The sequence below is a fragment of the Podarcis pityusensis genome (genome assembly GCF_964106645.2).
Source record: "Podarcis pityusensis genome assembly, chromosome: 1".
Classification (NCBI taxonomy): Eukaryota; Metazoa; Chordata; class Lepidosauria; order Squamata; family Lacertidae; genus Podarcis; species Podarcis pityusensis.
In genome coordinates, this window is record NC_138028.1 from 71,712,902 (window position 1) to 71,737,086 (window position 24,185).

At 42.5% G+C, this 24,185-nt stretch overlaps 1 protein-coding gene across 17 annotated transcripts in view; it reads left to right on the plus strand.

Annotated features, from left to right (window-relative positions):
• The first annotated feature begins 6,132 nt into the window (after window positions 1-6,132).
• The window catches only part of LOC308459771 (uncharacterized protein), a 179,598-nt gene continuing 161,545 nt past the window's right edge, over window positions 6,133-24,185 (plus strand). For 16 of the 17 annotated variants that reach the window (XR_013978314.1, XR_013978315.1, XR_013978316.1 and 13 more), the window contains exons 1-3: window positions 6,290-6,310; window positions 6,521-6,634; window positions 10,301-10,371. Coding sequence is in view for 6 of the 17 variants with exons in the window: in XM_080975412.1 (XP_080831538.1) it covers window positions 6,296-6,310; window positions 6,521-6,634; window positions 10,301-10,371 (200 nt within the window). In the remaining 11 variants the exon portion in view is untranslated. Of the gene's footprint in view, window positions 6,311-6,520; window positions 6,635-10,260; window positions 10,372-12,944; window positions 13,019-13,220; window positions 13,258-24,185 lie in introns of those variants that run through there. The other variant, XM_080975416.1, reaches the window with a different exon arrangement.

The window sequence follows — 24,185 nt, forward strand, 5'->3', positions numbered from 1 at the left end:
GCTCTCTTTTATGGCTCCACAAAAATGGGAAGGGGAATGGAAGTTTAGTTTCCATCCTGCTCTGTTTCCTGCAAGTTGAGAACTGAAGTCCGCTAGGAGCCTCTCCCAAAACATAGGAAGATGCTCTTAACCCCTTTCTGCCTCTGGGATTTTGACACAATTTTGTATTTTATTGCAAATCTCTGTGGACTGGAGTATTATTCTTCAAACCCTTTTCTCCTAAGCAGTTGGCAACAGCTTTAACATTAGCTCTTAAAAATAAAATACACGTTATTTTAACTATTTTAAGTTGCTGTTTATTTCATTTATTTGTTCTAAATATTTGTTCCAAATATCCAAAGCAGTGTACAAAAAGTAAAGCACATGTTAAGACAATGAAAAACAAATTAAACAAAGCTAAGTACAGAGATTCAATTCATCACACAGTATGTGGCAGTAGTAGGCAGTTGTTATTGACCATGGGGCAACTATATGTCATTTTGAAAGCCTCCATTATTTTTATAAACACAACCACTCCAATCTGCTGCTGTGTCTGCATTTAGAGACCCTGTTCCAATATGTGTTCAGTACTGTCCAAACTGTCACTGTTCTTCATCTGTTCAGCTTAGCTGCAAGGAGCCAGAGTCTGGGACACATTTCTCCTGCCCTACAGATAATCAGAAATGTTCTGTGGCGTTTATGTGATAGTACAAGAGCATTGCTTGTACAGTCAAGGATGCTGAGGTTGAGTTCTTTCCATCACTACAGCCATTTGCAGGAAAGGTGGAATCAATTCATGTGTGGAGCGTATGCATAAATATTAGTTCCTCTGGAACAGGGTGTCACCAGGCAGCTGAGATAAAGGCTGCCATCCTATAACTATATTTACCTGGAAGTAAGCTCCATTGAGCTCAATAGGATGTACTTACGAGTGAAAATTGATACACAATTGCATTTAAGCCCTGGTCTGCAAATGGAAACTTTATATTTAAACAAACTTAAGTTTGGTTGTTCTTAAAAAAAAACACACTAAAACATACAATGGCATTTTTGGCTAGTAACTCACATTTAGATTCCCAGTTTAAAAAAAAATTTTAGGGAAATGTACCTAGTTGTTTTCTTATTACAATACGGCTCCTTTTGTTCACTGTTCCATGTTTTTCTTGGAATGCACTAAAGTGGAATGTTTTAAATTATGAGGTTTTACTTCAGGCTGTCCAATATCTACTAAATATCCATCATCTCATTCTGAAATTGGGAAGCAGCAAATGTACTCTGGTAGCCAACAAAGCGCACATTTTTTTATTCCAGAAAAGTGCCCTTCTGTTCTGAATTTACTGCAAAGTGTTCCACAGACGGGGGGGATCCTCTACCAACCCCAGGTTTCGTTCTTTATAATGTAACTCTCTATTCAAACAATCTAGCTTTACATAATATAAACTGTGGGGAAAGTTTTCTTCTTCTATAATACATAGTAGCAGTTGCTAAGCTTTAGCTGATCTAACACCAGGCTCTTTTGTTTATTACCAGTAAAAATGAAACTATGGAGCAAATGAAGGCATAAGATACCATGGTGAATATAAATCAGAGTCATATTGTAGGCTCTAATTATGAACAGATTTGGAAATGTGAGGCAAAAATTAGATTAAAGGGCTATAGATATCATTCCTACCACTGGAATCTGCAGCGTTATTTCCATGCCCCCCCCCCTTGAGTCCCAGCCACAACTATCACCATTGTTAGCTACATATGCAGGCTATATTAGTACAGAACATGTACTGAGAGAAACATAAATAGTGATGCAAGAATCTCATTATGAACCTAATAAGCATCTTCCTGTTGGAATGATTCTAATTTGAGACATGTGAAGCTCCGGAAGCCCTGCCACATAATTCCTTTGCTTAATGACAGGGAGAAAGTCTAGTAAGCTGAGGTATGGAGTTGGGACTTGGAAGTTGTAGGGTCAAAAAACAAACAAAACAGGTCTGCTATCAGCACCATATATGATCCTCAGCAAGACAAATGTTCCATTTATCCTCTGTTTCTGTGCACACAAAATGTTCAGCAGGTAGCAGACTTATGAAATCTTTCCAAACCTTCTCTGGCTCTGCACAGTGCCCCAAACCTCTTCTTTTTTTTAAAAAAAAAAAAGACATTTAAAGGAGCTCTAAACCCACAAAGAAGTAACTGACAGGCCCTGCCCTCACATTATGTGAGTTCTATCACACATCAGTAATGTGCATACATCTCTGCATGTAGAACAGAGATGTGGAATCTGTAGCCCCCCCCCCCCCCACAGAGTCCAGCTCACATAAGAACACAAGCAGAACCCTTGGGATCAAACCAAAGAAAGGAGATTCCTACTAAACATCAGCAAAAAATTTCTGACAGTAAGAGCAGTTCCATTTTACAATGGAACGGTCCCCCTCTCATTCACTGGAGGTTTTAAAGCAGAAGTTGGATAACCATCTGTCATGGATGCTTCAGTTGAGATTCCTGCATTACAAGAGTTGGACTAGATGACCCTTCCAATTCTACCATTCTATGATTCCAGGGCCCATCTACTCCAGCATGGTGGCCAAGCCAGATGCCTCAGAGAGGTGCAATTCCCAGGGTGGTTTAAGAATCAGTCCCCCTTTCCGGGAGGCCTTTGGGATCTGTAGCTCTGTATGGAGAATAGGAGTCTCTTAATAATGCTCAACATCCTTAACAAACTACAGTTCCCAAGATTCTTTGGGGGGAGACAGGCGTGTTTAAAATGGTATGCTACTGCTTTAAATGCACAGTGCAGATGGAATCTCAGCCAATCATACTCATCATTGCTGCTTCAAAATAACTTGCATAGATTTTGGTACAAAGAAATACATTCTTCTTGTTGCCTTTGCTACTTTTTACTTAACATCCCATTCGTCTTTGCTCATTGTGCTCCATTTTCCTTTTCTACTGTTACCTTGGTCTGATTATTTTATGTACTGCTTTGTTTCTACTGTTCCCAGATTTCTCCCCATTGTGCCCAACACTTTTTAAGTCTATACTGAAGACCTACATACCACAACTTCTTGGTTATTTTTGATTATTTCTCAAGTATTGAAAGGCTAAGGCCAACCCAGCTGAAATGCCCTTTGCCACTGTAAAATATTCCTGTTGTGTAGTCTGAGGATTGTTAAGGTTCAGATTCAAATGAAAAGTCTTTCACTGGTTTCCAGGCATTAAACAATCTCAGCCCAAGTTTTTTGAGCAAATCTGTCTAGTATTTCCTAGCAACAGTTCAACTAATATCTACTATATTATATGCTGAAATATTACTTTTTTTACTCACTGTATAAAGAAATATGGTTGATTATAACCTCACATCTTTAGGTCTTGAAACACGTACACTAGTTACTTGTTATGACATCTCTCTTAAAATAATAATTTCCATTAAAGAATCTTTAGACTACAAATACCAATACTGAATTATATGCAATAGCATCAGAAAACATTAACTGTGTGAGCACACACACAGGCAGGAGAGAAGAAGGTGTATGTAACTGAGTTCTACTTTATGCCTAAAACACCTGTCACATTATCTGAAAATAAAATCCAAGATATTTTTGGCACAAGCGTGAACTTCCAAAGTGTTACCTAGTTTACCTTATCATTCACCAAACAGAATCTTAAGAAAGCAAAATCCAGTTGCAAATACCTATTTCTTCAGTATTATTTGGAGATGTCCACTTGGAACAGAATACAGAGGGGTTCTGGAACTGATTCTATATATCCATAGCTAGGATATATAATCTTTAGGAAGTACTGTTGTCAAATCACAGTAGAAATCTACCATGCATCCTAGATGCAAATCTAAGGAGAGATTCCAGAATTTGATAAACTGTTATCAGTTGAGACTAGGGAGCAGTGGCGTAGCGTGGGTTGTCAGCACCCGGGGCAAGGCAAGTAATTTGCGTCCCCTAACCCTGAGTGAGCCAGGTAGGGGCAGAGAGCTGCGAGTGCGAGCGCCCCCCCCCCCGATGTTGCGCCCGGTGCGGCCGGGCCCCCCTGCACCCCCCACACTACGCCACTGCTAGGGAGACACAAAAGCCCTTGATGAAATGCAATAAAATTGCACCTAGCACAAAACAACAGAAAGTTAGACGTTAGCAAACAGCAAACTGGGAATGTATCTCTTTTATCTGTTTTATTGGCTACTGAAGGGAAGAACTTTAAACAAATGTTTCATTGGCAAGTCTGATTCTGGTCATAGTTGAACAGAAGAGAGAAGCAGCTACAAATGAAAGCCTTGAATCAATTTTCAAGAATTTCCGTTTCCGAGCAAGTGCAAGTGTGCTTGCCTTTTTGAACTGGCAAGCCACAATTTTTCTTTTTTTTAATAATCACATATAATATATTCACTTCTATTCCATAGGTTTATTTTTCAAATTTCTGTGAAAATCATGCATATATTATATACATATATTAAATTTTTTATACTGTGATTTCAAGAATGTGCTCAAGCCCGGAGGTGTCTTCATTAATTGAAACTATTGGTTTAACACCAGGAAAAATATTGCTCATGAAGTTAATTTCACAGTGGGGGAAAAGCAAGGCTTAACTTTATAATCTCTCTACATAGGACAACTTTGTACTTTTCTTTTTCCATTGCATATGCTGGACCATCTACTATATATATATAGAGAGAGAGAGAGAGAGAGAGAGAGAGAGTATTAGAAGCTGCCCCCCCCTCCATTCTGGTACTTGCTGAAGCCATTAAATTGTCTTGAACTTAATGCGTCTCCATATATGTCTGTTCAGAAGTCAGCTCCACATAGCTCCATGAAGCCTACTCCCTGGTAAATGGGTACCGATTGCTGCCTTGTTCTGTTATTAAGAACATAAGAACAGCCCTGCCTCACAGTCGCCAACCAGATGTCCCAATGAGAAGCCTGCAAGCAGAACCTGAGTGCAAGACAAGAGCACTCTACTCTCCTGTGGTTTCCAGAAACTGGTATGGAGAAGCATACTGCCTACCACAAGGAATGAGTTTGCCTCCATTTGTGTACTTCTTGTATTGGATATTTTTAAAAAATTATCTAAGTTTTGTAAATCCCTTCACAAAAGGAGCCAGTGGCTGGCAACGCTGCCCTAGAAAATCCTCACTACTTGCCCAAGTGGGGAGCGTGTAACAATGTAATTTGGGATGAAAATAAAGATATATACATAGTCTGCACAAAGATCAAACTTTTTCCTGGCAAGTTTAAGGCAGAAGTCTGGTTTTTCAGCCAAGCTGCTAAGCTCAAAACACTGAGGTTTATAATGGAAAACCTGACAATCTCTTAAGTGTAATGGAGTAAAGATATTATGACAACAGGGCTTTGTCTACTGAACACGGCTGAAAAAATATACTCCATGCTAATTGTTAACCAAAATGAAGCATACCCTTTCCCCTTTTATTCAGGCCTTTTTGTCCGAGGGAGATGTGGCTATCTAATTTCTTGGCAGTTGTCTTATTTTATTACAATAACCTACTGCTTAGACTGCTGGACTTCCAGGTAGCCACGAGGCTATTATTCTGAATCAACATATAAGTCATGCTACTTACAGGATGAGCCAAGCAGTTCTGCAGCCTTACTGTCTTCCTTTATTCTGGCATTTACTTAATTCAGATTTTGATCCCCCCCCCCCGATCTCCCCTCCCTCTTAGAACACTCCATATTTACATGAGCTGCTGCGCTTTATTTCAGCACTGTGGTTTAGACTTAGGAAATGAGCAGCAAAGTTAATGACAGTCTGAAAACACTTCATGCAAAGCACATCTAGAATGTAACAAAGAAAGAAAGAAAAAGAAACCCCCACACACTTTAGGCCAGATGTACATTTGGTGTAAATCCAGTGATCATAGTGATGAAGGGTTCGTAGGATGTTGGCTGGATCTGCTATGGTCTGGTTCCATTTCTTCTCCCCCATGAAAAATATGTGTAAAGGTGCATAAGGTGGACAGAAGCGGGCAGGAATCTAGTCCCTTCCTTACAGATATTTGTCACACAAAATACAAGTGGATACTGCATCTTGGCACAATCATTTAATCAGAATTTATCTTTCGTTACAAGTTTTGGTGGGGTTGCTGTTCCAACTGTAAAACCATCATTTTCTGAGGTGGGGGGGGAGAACATTGCTATAATACATCCTGAAGAAGAGAAGGAAGACAAAACTAGAATTAATTACCAGTAACTATGTCTGTCATTGACTGTGGCTCCAAGCACTGCTTACCTCCCTGCCTTCCTCCCTACCAGTCCCAAAGGTCACCAACTGCCACTGCTGCCAGGAGTGTGCCTAGGAAGAGATGCTGGAGATGCGAGTGAGTACCTGTTCCAGGCAAAGGCATGCCTCTTTAACAATTCCATTCCCTAGCAAGGAGCCAGTGCCTAGGAGAGGTACTCAGTCTGAGGGACAACATTAGGGTTTAGTTAGCACCCAGCACTTGTTGGGAAAGGTCATTCCTTCCCTGGGACCTGTCCAGGGTTCTGAAGGATTAATGTTCTTATTACCCTTGCTTTCTAATTTTCAGACTTTTGAACAGCTATCCCTGGCTGTCAGTCCCTGCCCTGACTTCCTGTTCTGGACTACTGCCTGGCCCGCTTCATTCAGACTACTGTGGGCTCATCCTTGCCAGGACTTGACAGTATGTGAAGCACTCTGTATACTCTAAATCATTACCTAAGTACTGCTTCTTGTTGTGGTTACTATTGCTATTATTATTACTGCTTCCCAAACATTCCCTGAGATTTGGGAATTCCTGGTATAGTTCATGTCAGATCCTGGTGGCTGGTGCTCCAAGTTCAAATGTTATTGTAGGAAACTTTTCTGCAGCGTTTCACTTGATGATTAAACCAACCGAGATGATCCAATTGTATCAAAGGCGATTGCCCACTTCTAGAGAAAATCAGCAGATGGGAAGGCTTCCAGCTTATTGATTTAAATGGATATGGAGTCTCTCCCAGAAAGCAGGGCTCCACCCTGCCAAATGCAGGGTCTTCAGTCATGTGAAGAGAGCCTAAGCATTTACATGATATATTCCATAGACTCTGTTCTAATTCTGGATCAACACAAGCAGGTCAGGTGTGTAGAGAGTGGGCAGGATCCCACCCACTCCTACCTACATAAAGCATACGTGCCTTTTGAAAGTATCTAAAGGACTTTCTGATGAAATGGACACTAACGCACAAAGAATTAATATGCTGTAATAAACTGCTTAGTCTTTAAGGTGCCACAAGACTATTTGCTGTTTTCACAGAAGGGTGTGATTGTGATAGGATTTCTGGGGAAACAGTTCACCACCTTTTCTTGTATTGAAAGAATAAGGTAGAGTTTTATCTATTGATATCATTTAGCCAGTGTGGTGCTTTACAGACGCTGGATTAAATCTCCCAAACTAATGGAAGAATCTGTATCTAAAGTACCGCCATCTTCATAGGCTAATATTATTCACTATGATGGTATTCTGTGCATTAGTACATAATGGCATGTTGACAAGTCCTGTGCTAATTTTGCTTTAAAAATACATGTCCCATGTTTCCTGATATTAAAATGACAGCTTTCTTCTTTACATCAGAGACAAGAAGATTTAGAGAAAGTAATCTCAAAATAATACACTTTGTTAATTTCACTATGCCCCATTATGCATGTGAAGTGATCAGATGTCACAGAGTGTGAGTTGTATTCAGTAGCACAATGTGATGATGGATGTGAAAATCGCAGCATGTCACCAATGTGATAATCACATTCAAAAACCATAAGACCTAGTTTTCCTTTAGTGATCCTAACATTCTTTTCCAGGCAAAATTTCAACTGACATAACCAGGAGATGGAAAGCATGTCCCATATATTGTCTAAGGATAGTCAAGCTATCAGGGATGCGGGTGGCGCTGTGGGTTAAACCACAGAGCCTAGGACTTGCCGATCAGAAGGTCAGCGGTTTGAATCCCCGCAACGGGGTGAGCTCCTGTTGCTCGGTCCCTGTTCCTGCCAACCTAGCCGTTCGAAAGCACGTCAAAGTGCAAGTAGATAAATAGGTACCGCTCCGGCGGGAAGGTAAACGGCGTTTCCGTGCGCTGCTCTGGTTCGCCAGAAGTGGCTTAGTCATGCTGGCCACATGACCCAGAAGCTGTACGCCGGCTCCCTTGGCCAAGAAAGTGAGATGAGCGCTGCAACCCCAGAGTCATTCATGACTCGACCTAATGGTCAGGGGTCCCTTTACCTTTAGTCAAGCTATAGCAATTTAAGAAATATAAAGTGGCATAGTATTCATGGTAACTATCAGTGTTCATGTTGCATTTAGCAGTCAAATATATCTAACATCAGCCAAATCTCTAGATTCAGGTAGGTAGTCGTGTTGGTCTGACGCAGTATCTGAAGAAGTGGTATGTGAAGAAGTGTGCATGCACACAAAAGCTTATACCAAGAACAAACTTAGTTGGTCTCTAAGCTGCTACTGGACATTTTTTTAATTGTTTAAATATATTTCATCAGCCAAACTGTAATACTTGAGCCAATGTGGTTCCCTCCAGATGTTGCTGGACTACAGCTTCCATTGTTCCTGACTACTGCCTATTGTTTGGGGATTATGAGAATTGTAGTCCAACAACATGTGGAGGATGCCATGTTGGAGACCCCTGCTCATTAGCAAAAGTCAGTGTATATCAGACTTGGACTGGGAAATGGGTTTAAAAACTTTCAGTCTAAGAATCATTGTGAGAGAGAAATGGGATACATCCATGTTTGCTACCTGGGGCTCCAAAGAAGAAAGGATGGGGTTGCAACAAACAAACTGGGGTTGCTACAGGAAGGGTTAGTTATATTAATAGGCATGGCTTGGAACCATAGAATCAGAGTTGGGGAGAGTCCTATAAACTGTGTGGTCCACTCCCCTGTTTCATGCAGTAAGAAGGCAAAGCAATTAGAGAGAGATTAGGCAAAAGTAAGCTAGAATAGATAAAAGTTTAAAAAATATTTAAAAATTGAATACAAAAACAGAGAAACTAAAGAAGGTAAAGAAATTCATTATTTAGAAGAAATGTGTTTAGATTTTTTAAAAAGAAGCTACAAATTAAAATTAAACTATTTAAGTTGCTCAGAGTATCAGATTCTAAAGCAGTTCCCTAATGGGACTGAGCACAGCTCTTGTTTTTTTATGTGAAGAAAGCAACGATTTGCCATTAAAGTTTAAAAGTAATCTTTAAAAAAACCCCAACCCACCCTCCATGTTTTTGTGGGTTTGGCACATGACTGTGCTCACTTACCAACAGTGTATGCCCCTTCAGGGCTCAGTAGACATTTGCTTTTGTGGGTGTCAAAATCAAAACCTTTCCAAAACCATTTAATGGTTTATGGGGATCCAAACGCAAACAGAAGCAACAATATATCTGTGTTACTTGCTGTCCTGGCAGTACTTACCGGTATAAGCTGCATTTAGTCTGGGGCAATCTTGAGCAGCTTGGTTGTTGCGGACTCTCCCATTCTTACATTTTGTTAACAATATTTGAAGACATTACCAGTTAGTGAACTGGAAAGTCTCCCCTTCTTCAAATATCCACCTAATCCTTGTCGCTGGGCATTATTATATGAGGGTGAACCAATCTATTGTGATCTGAGAAGTGAATCAAGTACCTTTTCAATAGGATTTCCTACTGAATTTTCAATAGCTCTTTTCTTTACTATATTTCTTATCAATTCTCTAGATTAGGTTGGGAAAATAACCTCTCCTGTCTACACCTTGAAATCTACCTGGAAAATAATCTCTCAGCCATTGAGAATTGTCATTCTGAGTTACGATGATACAGAATAGATGGAGTCATAAAAATATAAGGGTTGCTGTGCTGGATCAGACCAAAGGCCAATCTAGTCTGTGAGTGGAATTAGGTCATGTGAGTGGAAGATTAAGAGTGACGGATGGATGAGAGGTTAGGCCTTTGCCCAGGACTCTTAAGCCTGTGCTCCATTCCTTTGTGCAGGCGGTCAATCATATTGTGAGTACATTGGGAACAAAATTTCACTATTCCCCACACCTCCCTAATCATAAAAGTATTAGCAGTCTTGAGAAAACCCCAAAGATTGTAGGTGAACCAAAATAATATTAAGAAAAATGAGGTCAGATGTAGAATGCTGACTGGCTAGGGAGGAGTAGCAAACAGGAAGGAAGGGAATGGAAAGGAGAGGTTGGAATCCTGAACGACAGCATTTTGTTGCAGGTCCTCACTTGTCACCTTAGGATCGTAACCCAGCCTATATATGTGTCATTATTAAAAACAGATAATCTTCCTGAATGAGAATGTGTACCTTCCATCTGCAGTATGCCAGATGTTGGAGAAAGTATCAGCCACTTTACATTCCATACAAGCTGATCAACATCTGCATGTACAGGTCAGCTCAGCTGGGCACAGTTGCAAGCCTATAATATGCATGGATAGTGGGTCTCTGGAACATGTTTGGTAGCTTGGATGTGCAAGGGAGCTGAACCTCATGACATAGCCCCTTCCACACGAAGAAACTGCTGGATTGGGACCTATGACATTAATATTGTAATTCATGCTTCTTCAGGTGAGTCTGTAGGAGCTGATTTTAAGAGACATTGCATGTCCCATCAAGCTCAGTGTTAAGTTGTGTGACCCAAACACTCCACAGTTCCTGTAATCAAAAGTGCACTCGAATGGTTTGTAAGAGAAATAAGTAGAAAAGTCAGAATGCCTAATTCCTTCACAACGCTTAATGTGCAGCTTTGCAGAGTGTCAGTATTTTCCAACACCAACAAAATTATGCATTTTTTTCCTCACATCACGGATAGAAAACCTGCCCAATGTTGCCATTACTTGAGTGAAGGAAAGTTATTTGGAAATTAAATCTTTGAGTAAATGTACTGTGGTGTTCATGGGCAATAGTTCTTATAACTTTAGAACACAGGTATTTCTTTCAGCAGCTATGGCTTTCAGTAGTTCATCAGTTTGGCTTTGCATGAATGTAATTTACCTTTCAAGTACCAAAGGCCTACAGTACAGGGTTTGTCTTTAAATAAACGGGTACTGTAATAGTGCTCACATTATGATCTTTTAAGGGGAAAAAACACCATGCCAAATGTATTCCAACATTTTCTGAGCAGTTAATTGAGATGCAAACATAGTTTGGGTACATTAAAAAAAATGGCATTAACACTGCTGTTTTGTGAGCTAGAAATTGTGTCTTGTGGAATAGATTAGGCAACTGCCATTATTTTTAAACAAAATTATTGGTAAATGACTGTGAGAGCTGAAAACTTCAGCTTTTCAGGAACAACAGAGCCTACTAGACTGAAATGAGACACATAGGAATGAAGGACCCTCCTGAATAGGGTGGGCTGTGGTTTAGGAGAATTAGGGGAAAGTGGGATCACACAAAATTGGGCCAGGACACCTTCTGTGAGTGGAATACCTGAAGGTAAGTTAATCCAAACCTATTGCTGCAAGCAAATCACATTCTACAAGAGTGGATCTAAAAACAAATGATCAGATGATTGAGTAATTTTTCCTCAACATCATAAAATCATATAATCATCACAGAATTGTAGTGTTGGAAGGGGCTGCAAGGGTCATCTACCTCAAATATTAGTACTTGGTAATAACTTCCTAACTATTCAGTTGATGTTCGCTTAACTGCATATAGGAAGAATCAGTGGCTGAATTGCCTGCATATTGTCTGATTCATTATCATGAAATTCATCCAGTGGGTATAGAAATTAATGCATTTATTGGTAAAATTTACCCATAGGTTGTCAACTCACACACTAGGCAGATGCAGTAACAACTCCTATATTTGAAAAAAGGCAATATCTTAGAGCCAAGTCATGTGACCTATCTGGACCTCATTTGTCATTTCATTTTCTTGCCTACATTGCAGCTCTATCCTTCCTTCACTGAGTTGGTTGACCAGTAACCTCCCTTGCTTTTTCCAGTCATCACTACTTTCCTGTGCATCTGGTGAAATAATAATAATAATAATAATAATAATAATAATAATAACGTATTTTAAGAGGCAACAAGTAGGGATGTAGTAGCACTTTGATTAAGTTCACATTTAAAGGTGAGCCTACCTAATTCAAACTTCCCAAAACAATGTGCAAATTGAAACACAACCATTCTTCAAAATCTGAATTTTGTAATGCATTTCATCAGCTAAGTAATAGTAGAAAAATGTGTACATTAGGGTAAAGTGCATGCATTGGTCATAATAACATACAAAATGCATTAGGTAACATTGCCTTACAAACATGTATATTAGGCAAAATCGCATCCATATACAGTGGTACCTCGAGTTACAGACGCTTCAGGTTACAGACTCCGCTAACCCAGAAATAGTACCTCGGGTTAAGAACTTTGCTTCAGGATGAGAACAGAAATTGCACAGCAGTGGCGCAGCAGCAGCAGGAGGCCCCATCAGCTAAAGTGGTGCTTCAGGTTAAGAACAGTTTCAGGTTAAGTACAGACCTCCGGAATGAATTATGTTCTTAACCAGAGGTACCACTGTATGTGTATAATTAGAGAAATGTCTGCTAAAATTATTATTAGTTTTTATGATACCTTTTTTCAAATTAACAGTAATAATCACAAACTGATGTGGAAATGTGAATTGAACTTAAAACTGGAAAAATGCAGCACCAAGCAAAACCGAAATTGGCATATTCGCAGGACTATTTATTGCTGTACTTGCTGCAAGACGCTAATACAGTTACCTATTTGGAATTACCGTATTTACTCGAGTCTAATGTGCCAGCAAATCTAATGCGGATCTTAATTTTGACAATGTAATTTGGCCAAAAAAGGTGAGCATTAGATTTGAGCAAATACAGTACTTCTCATTGGCATCAGACTACATTGGACTTGTTCCAATAGATACTGGTTTTGTCGTGGCTAAGGAGGGGTGAATATGCCACTATTTTACTAAGATACTTGAATATTTTTTTGCAGGTGAAGGGAGAGAATTCAGTTGATGTCCCCGCACTCACAGAAGTGTTTTTGATCCAGCTGATGCCACAGGAGAGGTAATTTTTGCCAGTCATCAGTATGGATATTGAAACACTTTGCCATTGACAACAAAAGAAGCTGGACCCCACTCTTAGTCACGAAAGTGACAATAATGATACAGTTATACAACCTAGCTTCAATTATAAATGCAATTTAATTCCACGATGCATTTTTGGATGTTTTTCACTTCTCCACTGTCCCAAATATTTCTGTTTACAGGAATTGATTTATACGATAGAAGCTTTTACAACCGCACTCAGTATTTAGAAAGGAAATTTAAAACCAACCATGGAACTTGGTGAAAAAAACTGAGTAAATCAAGTCAGTTTATGCACTATTTTACAGGAAAGGATTGTAACCTATCCAGGTAAAAAAAATAAAAATTTAAAAAACCATGACAAGTCCGAATAGGAATGGGAGATTCCACTGTTGTGATTCATTTTGTAGCAGCCCTGCAGGAACTGGAAGAGAGAAGTTTCAGCCCAATATTAACTCCTAATTGGTTCCCGGGGATTCTTAAAATCTAGCTGAGCCAAGTAGCCAAAATGTTGACAGCTTTATTAGCATATATAATTCAAAAAGGCTCCTATGTTTTAAAAGATTTTAAAGCTATCTTTCAATGTCAACATAAATTCCCCTTAAGACACCTTCAGACACCAGCTTTTTCAAAGTATCTCTTTCAGTAAGTGGGGTAACTCCAGCCATCTTTATGTTTGTTATGTGTCCACCTTCCCACTAACCACAGAGTTGCCCTGGGCAACTGGTTTTGAAAAACAGGAGTGAAACCATGTACTTGATTTCATACCAGCACGTCCTGGCTGCTCTCGTTTGAAGCATTAAGTATCCAGTTTAACTATGCACTATATTCAGCACTTCAAACCTCTACAGTTCAGATGTGCAGGTTTCCAGCATACCACCTAAATTCATTCTGCATTGTAGATGACAGGCTGGTGTGAGCTATGCAATTTGCATGGCTGGCTTCCAACAGTGGGGACACTGTTGTCCTGTGGTACATGCTGTTTCCTAGGAGATACCCTGTATTTCTTCTAGCTGTATAACACTGCTCTGAACTGAAAGGATGGGAGGTATGCCCCATTTATAGGAAGCTGCCTCTGCAGCTACCTCCTAAGACCCACTGCACACTCATGAAGGCTTTATATTGTTTATCTAATTTTTATTGCTCTTTCTATTCACAAGGAGCCCAGGGAGGCAAACAGACACACAATTTAAAAAAACAAAAGCAAAGCAGAAACAGATAAAACATTCTGAAAACGATTATAATGAAAAACATCTTAAAGCAGTTACAATTAAAAACATTCTAAAAGCAATTAGAATTAAAAACATACTTCCCTCTAATGATCATGGGATTGCCAGGAACAGTATTCTTCTACCACCAAACGCCTGGGTGAACAGGAATGCTTTCCAAGTTGTCCTGAAAGCTAATCGCGATGGAGACTGATGCACCTCACATGGAAGAGTATTCCATAACCAGGGAACCATCACAGAAAAGATCCAGTAATGTGTCAGCACTAAATGGGCAAACCCAGTTATACTAGGCATACAGAGCTTTTTTTTTTAAAGCAATGCTTTGGGTAGAGGATGAGAGGGGGTGGGTGGGAAGGCAGCTTTCAGGTCAGGAAACTCTTGCTTTTGGTAGTTGGGGATTTGTCCAATTGATGCTGAGTTATCATTGGTCTGATCACTGGTTTGTGTAGTCCAGGATTGTCTGCTCTGATTAGCAATGGTTTTCCATAGTCTCAGGCATAGGAATCAACTCTTAAAATATATGAGCCCTCCCCCCCCCACACACACACTTCATGAGCATTGCCATTCAAATGGTGTGTGTGTGCTTGTCTTGTGATCGATTATGCAGGGCTTACCGGGGGCTCCCCAATATTTTATTCAGATTGGCACCCCTGTCAGGTCTTGATCTCTTCTAGTTCTGCTACCCTGAGATGATTTTAACTAGCAATGCAGGGGATTGAATCTTGGGATGCTGTGCATACAAAGCATGAATTCTACCATGAGCTACAGCCCCCTCCTTTGACTTCACTGGGAGTCAGATCAGGCCTTAAATCAGGGGGTTGGACACCAACAAACAAGTACGTCCTTTTCCAGATTTTCTTATTCCGTGTGTGTTTTAATGTGCAATTCCTAAGGCATTAATTTCTACAGACAATGTCCCAGGACTGCTGGAGTCATCTTTATTATTTCACTGATTTGAATTCTCTCTCTCTCTCTCTCTCTCTCTCTCTCTCTCTCTGTGTGTGTGTGTGTGTATGTGTGTGTGTGTGTATGTCTTAGGCATATTATCACACACTTGTGTTCCCTCCTTTAATCGCTCCTTATTTTGTTCCTCTCTCTAGTAGTTTATAAATGCCACTTTTCATTAATGTGACCAGAATGTCATCAAGTAGTTTAATGCTCTTTAATGTCCTTGTATCGTTTACGTTTTTTGAACAGTGTGGAAATGAATCCCATCTGTGGGTTCCCTGACATCAAAAAAGTTTGACAGGCTATTTAGACGTGCTACTTCACATTGCATTAGCGTGTACAATGTCAGGCAGGCAGGAGTCAAAGCTGGGCTGCAGTGAGCTGCTTCCTTCCTTGCTCCTTTCACTGGTCTAAGAGCGACAGATCACTTACCTTAGAAAATCAAAGTCAATCACAGAATATCTTGGCCTGGACAGGAGCCCACAGGCCCCGGGAAAAGTGTGAAGCAGAAATAAAATTTTAAAAAGAGAAATGAGTCAGTTGGAGAAACAGGAAAAAAGCAAGCTCTTTCTCTTGCATGATGCCAAGTTACCTTTACAATCACATTTTTTTCATCACATGGCTATGCAGATTCGCCACCAGGCCATCTGACTCATTCATTAGTAATCACATTTTTATGATTTGATTTTTTTTTACTCTCCAGGAGGCACTTTTAATTTGTAGCATAGAAGCCAACTGAAAAGGACATTCTAAGCAGCATATTTAGGCTACAAGCAGACACGCCATACCCCAAGGACTTGATTTATTCTGTTTTGCATGACATTGGGATAATTCTGATTGTCTTCATAGCATGTCTTCAACCCATACACACGTGACTTGAAGAGCTTCGTATGAAAGGAAGACTTTTGCCATAATCGTAAATGAACTCCCTTCACCACATGACTACTAAGCCTGAGTCACACATTATTGTTGCAGTGTGGCACCACTGGGTATACCCCACCCCTGTGGTTGTTTAGAGGGAAAGGGAAGACTTGGCTCCCTTTTGCTGCAGAGGTGACTAGAAGTGAGGGGAAGTGTGCTTTCCTTTGTGTTGCCTGAGCTGGCTTCCCTTAGTCAACACCAGTGTCCTTCTGGCATTAATACTCCAGCGTGGGTATGGGGACAGGCTGAGGAGCCTTGCCTGCTAGCTTTCACACAAAGAGCACAACTGTTTCCACTGAGGCAACTTTGACATGTTAAGCTGAACACATGAAGGTCTCTACATGGCCCAACATGCGGATCACGCTTTGCTTCAGGCCACGTGGAAGCCTTCATGGCTACTTCCAAATAGACACTGTTTGTGCAAAGGTTAAGAGACAAGGCTTCGTGGCAGGCCCTACGATGGCTCAACGATGCCCTACGATGGCACCATTGGGCCCGCCCTCACTTAAATATAATGCACCCACCTCACAGAACACCACTTCCACGAATTCCCACAAACTACCCCAGATTATCCTGTGGGAAACTTGTGTGAGGGCAAACTTAATAATTTGGAGTCTCAGGCAGGATTTGATCAAATAAACAATAAAGATTTTATTTAACAAAGGAAGTTTATGACACAAGTGGATAAAATAGGATACTTGAGATTATAATGTTATTTCACTTCAGTTCTTTCTCAGTTGTTGGACAGCTGTTGCCGCTTAATACTTTGGTTCTTGAACAAAGTGGTACTTCCTGTCAGTTGCACAGCCCTTAGACAACCCTACTCCTGAGGTACTCCAAGTAACAGACCCAAGGGATCACTGGTTGGGGGTCTTCTCTTTTTGTAGAAGAATATCTCCCCCTCCTGACTGGAATGAGTCCTAAGTAGACTGTATTCTCACAGCTTCTACTTCTCCTGGCTCAGGCTCAGCCTCCCAGTTAATTCCTCGCCTATTACTCTCACAGGACACCACACACTGTCCTTCACACTAAGCTCAGAGACTCCTTTCTCTACCTTGTGATATATTCCTCAGAGTGGATGTTTCTACCCAGAACCAACTCTCTCTCCTCTCATTCCCTATTTCCCAACCTCAGTCCAGCCTACTCCTCCACTGTCCCTCCAAATCCTCTCCTTTTTAACTCCCCCTCCTGGAACCCTGGCCAATCAGAGGCTGCCATTCATTAACCATTTGCTGGCAGGAAAAAAGAAAAAGAAAACACTTGTTGACCCAACCTGTCCAACAAAACAAACTTTTCCATCACAGGCCCCTTCTCACATGCCGAGTAACACAACTTTCTCGATAGTATGGCTCAAAGAGCTGTGAGACTTTAGCCATTTGTTCCTGAGATATATGGGGGTCATTATGGGGATGGCGGCTAATGGATTGAAGTTGAATCCTGACAAGACAGAAGTACTGTTTTGGGGGGACAGGGGGCGGGCTGGTGCAGTGGCGTAGCGTGGGGGGTGCCAGGGGTGCCGGCCGCACCGGGCGCAACATTTCGGGGGGGCGCGTTTGGCCGGCGCTCCTGGAGGAAGCAGGAACCCCACTGTCCTCGGACCTCCTCCGAAGGCTGGCGGTGGGGCGGAGAGACCTCCTCCCCGCGCCAGCCTTCGGAAGGCTGCTCCGAAGCCTGGCGGTGAGGCGGAGAGACCTTCTCCCCGCGCCAGCCTTCGGAAGGCTGCTCCGAAGCCTGGCGGTGAGGCGGAGAGACCTTCTCCCCGCGCCAGCCTTCGGAAGGCTGCTCCGAAGCCTGGCGGTGGGGCGGAGAGACCTCCTCCCGCCGCCAGGCTTCGGAAGGCTGCTCCGAAGGCTGGGGGCGGGAGGAGGGCTCTCCGCCCCACCGCCAGCCTTCGGAAGGCTGCTCCGAAGCCTGGCGGCGGGAGGAGGTTTCTCCGCCCCACCGCCAGCCTTCGGAAGGCTCCTCCAAAGCCTGGCGGTGGGGCGGAGAGACCTTCTCCCCGCGCCAGCCTTTGGATGGATGCTCCTGGCGGTGGGGCGGAGAGACCTTCTCCCCGCGCCAGCCTTCGGAAGGATGCTCCGAAGCCTGGCGGTGGGGCGGAGAGACCTTCTCCCCGCGCCAGCCTTCGGAAGGCTGCTCCGAAGCCTGGCGGTCGGGCGGAGAGACCTTCTCCCCGCGCCAGCCTTCGGAAGGCTGCTCCGAAGCCTGGCGGTCGGGCGGAGAGACCTTCTCCCCGCGCCAGCCTTCGGAAGGCTGCTCCGAAGCCTGGCGGTGGGGCGGAGAGACCTTCTCCCCGCACCAGCCTTCGGAAGGCTGCTCCGAAGCCTGGCGGTCGGGCGGAGAGACCTTCTCCCCGCGCCAGCCTTCGGATGGCTGTCCTGAAGACTTGTGGTGGGAGCAGTGGCGTAGCGTGGGGGGTGCAGGGGGGCCTGCTGCACCTGGCGCAACATCTGGAGGGGGTGCGGAAGAGACTCGAGTGCTAAAATCCACGGGTTAGGGGGCGCAAATTACTTGCCTTGCCCCGGGTTAGGGGGCGCAAATTACTTGCCTTGCCCCGGGTGCTGAGAACCCACGCTACGCCACTGGGCTGGTGTGGAGGACTCCCTGGTCCTGAATAGGGTAACTGTGCCCCTGAAGGACCAGGTGTGCAGCCTGGGAGTCATTTTGGACTCAGAGCTGTCCATGGAGGCACAGGTCAATTCTGTATCCAGGGCAGCTGTCTACCAATTCCACCTGATACGCGGGCTGAGACCCTATCTGCCTGCAGACTGTCTTGCCAGAGTGGTGCATGCTCTAGTTATCTCCCGCTTGGACTACTGCAATGCGCTCTACGTGGGGCTACCTTTGAAGGTGACTTGGAAACTACAACTAATCCAGAATGCAGCAGCTAGACTGGTGACTGGGGGCGGCCGCCGAGACCACATAACACCGGTCTTGAAAGACCTAAATTGGCTCCCAGTACGTTTCCGAGCACAATTCAAAGTGCTGGTGTTGACCTTTAAAGCCCTAAACGGCCTCGGCCCAGTATACCTGAAGGAGCATCTCCACCCCCATCGTTCTGCCCGGACGCTGAGGTCCAGCTCCGAGGGCCTTCTGGCGGTTCCCTCATTGCGAGAAGCAAAGCTGCAGGGAACCAGGCAGAGGGCCTTCTCAGTAGTGGCGCCCTGTGGAACGCCCTCCCATCAGATGTCAAAGCGATAAACAACTACCTGACATTCAGAAGACATCTTAAGGCAGCCCTGTTCAGGGAAGTTTTTAATGTGTGATATTTTAGTGCTTTTTGGTTTCTATGGAAGCCGCCCAGAGTGGCTGGGGAAACCCAGCCAGATGGGCGGGGTACAAATAAAAAATTATGATGATGATGATGATGATGATGATAAGAGTTAGGTCATGGTAGATTTTAGGAAGGGCAACAGGGAGTGGGAGGGTAATTTCATGCAATATGTTATCCTTTATCTTCTGTGACTATGATGCTGGTCACAGAGCTGTATCCTTAAGTGCAGGGTGCATTTTTTGAGCAATAATAATAATAATAAATACAAATTGCCAGCAGTGAGGCAGGACCAGGGAATCCAGATGGGAACCCTGGTGAGTGTGTCCTGTTAGAGGATTTTAATTTTTTTAAGCCATTTGCTCCCTGCTTTTGGCCTGGCTTGGGGCAAGAGGTGAGTGTGTCTGCATTTTGCAATGCTCTTAAACAATCCCATTTGCCTTTTTAAGTAATTCAAGTTGAATTGCAGCTGAAGGTGGCAACGAGTTAAAATTTTGAAGTTCCAATCCAGATATGGGTTTGAGCATTAACTATTTGGGGGGGGGGGGCTGCACTTAAGGGTGTAGCTATGTGAGTAACAGTTTGCAATTCGAAACTGTATCTCTAGTTTTTTGAAGCATGAACAGTAACCAGAGTAAATACCATAGTTTTTAAAGTACACTGTTGCAGTTTTCTTGCAATTTGATCTGGAACATACCTAGAGCAAGCCTACTTGACGCTGGGAAGATGCCCCTGATACATGTTTATCTTCCCTTGTACAATATTTAAATATAATGTGAGAAACTTATAGAATCATAGAATTGTATTAAAATACTTTTTCTCAATTTTGTGGCTTCTTTGCCTTCAGTCTAATCATATATCTGCCCTACAACTGACAAAAATTAACAGAGATCCAAACGATCTCTTTTTGGAATTGTATGTATTTGTATTACATATGTTCTTCACTTATAACAACTGAATGAAACAACCAAGGAACATCTAACACATTTTAGAGGAAATATTGTATCTGACTGTGCAGAAATCTGCTTTTCTTCAGCAGAAAAAAACCCCTGACACCTTTTTCAATTTGTAGACTAACAAATTTATCGAAAGTCTGTAAATAATAGTATCTTCCATCTGTGATAACTGTCAATCACTATTTAATTATGCATTATATTTTGTCAACATAGTTAAACTGTAGTTTTGCTCCATTTTCTTACATTTTAATAACGTGCAACATTTTGGATGTCTTGTAAAATGTACACTGATTAATCAGATTGCATTTACTGAGTCATTACTGGCTCAGGAGTTCTGTTTCCGAAATAGAGGTGCTAGGGGTCATTGGTTCTCACACACAGGCAGCGGAGAACAATGTTACAATTGTGTGTTTTCCCCCCTGGGTGATTGGGATGTATGCAGAAGTGGGTGGGATGCTACAGTCTTGTCAAAGTTAAATCAGTGCTGACCCTGATGGCTGCTGGCATCCAGTGTAAGCCCTAAGCAGAAATGACACATTAAATAAGGTCCTTTAATGCAGGTTCATTAATTTCAATGGGTCTACTCTGAGTAAACTTAGTCGTCTACTACTTATTGTGCTGCTGAAAGTGGAGCCCAAATGGTGCCCCCTCCCCTCTTAGGTCCAGCCCTTTAAAAAGCTGTTGGGTAACCATACATTACAAAGGACAGATCTCTATTTCAAGATGTCGTTTATTTAGAATGACTGTCTGGTTCAATAAAGTGTAAGCAGTCTTGGAAACTAATAATAATAATAATAATAATAATAATAATAATAATAATAATATATTTGTACCCCGCCCATCTGGCTGGGTTTCCCCAGCCACTCTGGGCAGCTCCCAACAGAATATTAAAAACGTGATAAAACATCAAACATTAAAAACTTCCCTAAACAGGGCTGCCTTAAGATGTCTTCTAAAAGTCATATTATTTCCTTGACATCTGATGGGAGGGCGTTCCACGGGGCGGGCGCCACTGCCAAGAAGGCCCTCTGCCTGGTTCCCTGTAACCTCACTTCTTGCAGGGAGGGAACCGCCAGAAGGCCCTCAGCGTTGGACCTCAGTGTCCGGGCTGAATGATGGGTATGGAGATGTTTCTTCAGGTATACTGGACCGAGGCTATTTAGGGCTTTAAAGGTCAGCACCAACACTTCGAATTGTGCTCGGAAACGGACTGGTGTTATATGGCCTCGGCATTATCAGTAGATAATGACTACTTGGCCCAATTTGCACACAGCAGAGTTCTGTCCACATGCTATACCAATGAAGGGTGATTTTCACAGATTCTTCCTTCTCAATGTATCCCATAAAAAGCTGCTGCAGAAGGTTGGGGGTCTGTCCGGAATACCATGGGAGGTGATGCTAGCAGCTGAAGGTGGAATTGGCAAAAACAGCCTGCCACTGCTGGCTCCAAGTCCCATTTATGAATAGAATAAGATCTGCGGTGTGCAGAATGGCAACTCTGGAGCCAGCCCAGTATAAATACAATCGGCCCTCAGATGTCCAAGCATACAGAATTTCACACAATGCCTTTGATTCTTCAGTTGGTTTAAGAGATCCACTGTGGTCCAGCTAATAGAAAATTGGACTCGGATAGGGGAAACTAACCTCAAATGCAGCTAAGCTAAAAGACTCATTGGAGGGCTTTTGGCAAGTCACCACCTCTCAGCCACCACCAGCTTGTTTTAAGAATGAATAAGGCAAGAGTGGGACAGCACAATGAGCATATACAGTGGTACCTCAGGTTAAGTACTTAATTCCTTCTGGAGGTCCATTCTTAACCTGAAACTGTTCTTAACTTGAAGCACCACTTTAGCTAATGGGGCTTCCCGCTGCCGCCGCACCGCTGGAGCACAATTTCTGTTCTCACCCTGAAGCAAAGTTCTTAACCCGAGGTAATATTTCTGGGTTAGCGGAGTCTGTTACCTGAAGCGTCTGTAACCATGAAGCATATGTAACCTGAGGTACCACTGTAGATGGATATATACCTTGTAAACATTGTTTTGAAAACATTTTCAAAGGATGTCACAGATGTAATCTGGGTTATCATTAAGATTGGATTTGAGCCAAGGTTTAATTATGGAACTTTTTTATGCCAGGACATTGAAATATTTGAAAAAAGAATAATGGTGAGTGCTTCTGATCATGCACAGAGTGCTCTCTTCACCTCTGAGTAGACACAACCTGCTGCCACACACCTGGTAATGAGGGTGTTTTACAGACAGATCTGAGTGTTGGCATCCTGCTTTTTATAGAGGGATTTATTGTCCAGGTGGGATGCGGGTGGCGCTGTGGGTTAAACCACAGAGCCTAGGACTTGCCGATCAGAAGGCCAGTGGTTCAAATCCCCACGACGGGGTGAGCTCCCTTTGCTCAGTCCCAGCTCCTGCCAACCTAGCAGTTCGAAAGCACGTCAAAAGTGCAAGTAGATAAATAGGTACCGCTCCGGTGGGAAGGTAAATGGCGTTTCCATGCGCTGCTCTGGTTCGCCAGAAGCAGCTTAGTCATGCTGGCCACATGACCCGGAAGCTGTACACCGGCTCCCTTGGCCAATAAAGCGAGATGAGCACCGCAACCCTAGAGTCGGCCATGACTGGACCTAATGGTCAGGGGTCCCTTTACCTTTACCTTTTATTGTCCAGGTAGTTATTTGAAACATGTGCCCTCCTTGTCTGTAAAATGCTCTCCCTAGACAGGCTTGCCTAGCACCTCCTTTAATGTATTCTCAGCTGCAGCAAATATTTTTTGTTCTCCCAGGTCATTTAGCATTTTTAAATATCCTTTAATATTATTGGTATTACTTAATTCTAATCTGTGCTGAACGCCGGCAATTTGGCCAGGTTTTAGCTTCTGTGGCCGGATTGATTTTGGTTGAATTGTTTGCTGAGGTTTTCTATTGTGTCTGTCTATGTTGGATTTTAGGGCTGGAATTATTGCTAGGTTGTTTTTATAAATTTATGGGTTAGCTGAGTTGCAGGGTTTAATTTTGTCTGCTTTACTATGTCTTTGGCCTAGAGATTCTTTTACATTAGATGACATAAACTGAAACAAATAAAAGTCCTTAAGGGATTGTCCATACCTAGGAGAACATCCACATTTTCCTCTGAATAGCAGCCTCTCGCTGCCAGCCTTCCATATTCTGTATCTGACTCAAAATGCTTACAAAACACCAACAGGCTATATTGGGTGTTGAGTCATACTCTGAGTAGGCACGCGGAAATTAATGAACATTATTAACTTTTATGTTGTACATTGCCTTGTTTTATTCATTATGAAAGTGCAGTTTAGTCATACTTGAATAATAACAGCAGCAACAACAACAACTTGAGCTTACTGATTTAAGGAGGTTTCTCTGAGGAGAACATGGCTAGATTCAAATGCCGCATGTTTCAGAAAGGATTCGCCAGGAAGTGTGGGAGGAAAACTAGCATTTTCAGAAGTCAAAAGCCTCACAGGGCATGCAGTATTATTACTTCTACAATTCTTTGGATTGTGGCTCATGAGAGCTAGAAACTTACAAGTGACTCACAAAACGCCACATGTAATAAAAGGCTTTATGTTTTCCGAAAACTAGAAACAAAGTTTATAACAGGACTGGGCTTTGACTCATCACTCTTAAATCTGTGTTAAAATGATCAGGGGCTTCTGGAATACTTATTAGCAGGGGCCAGAGAACCACCTCTGCCAGAGCTGTAGTGCTGCACAGGCAAAGGAAGAGAGGAGACAAACTGCTGCAGCTGTACTGCTTGCCATTCATACAAGCAGTGTATTTTTCCAGCTTTCGTG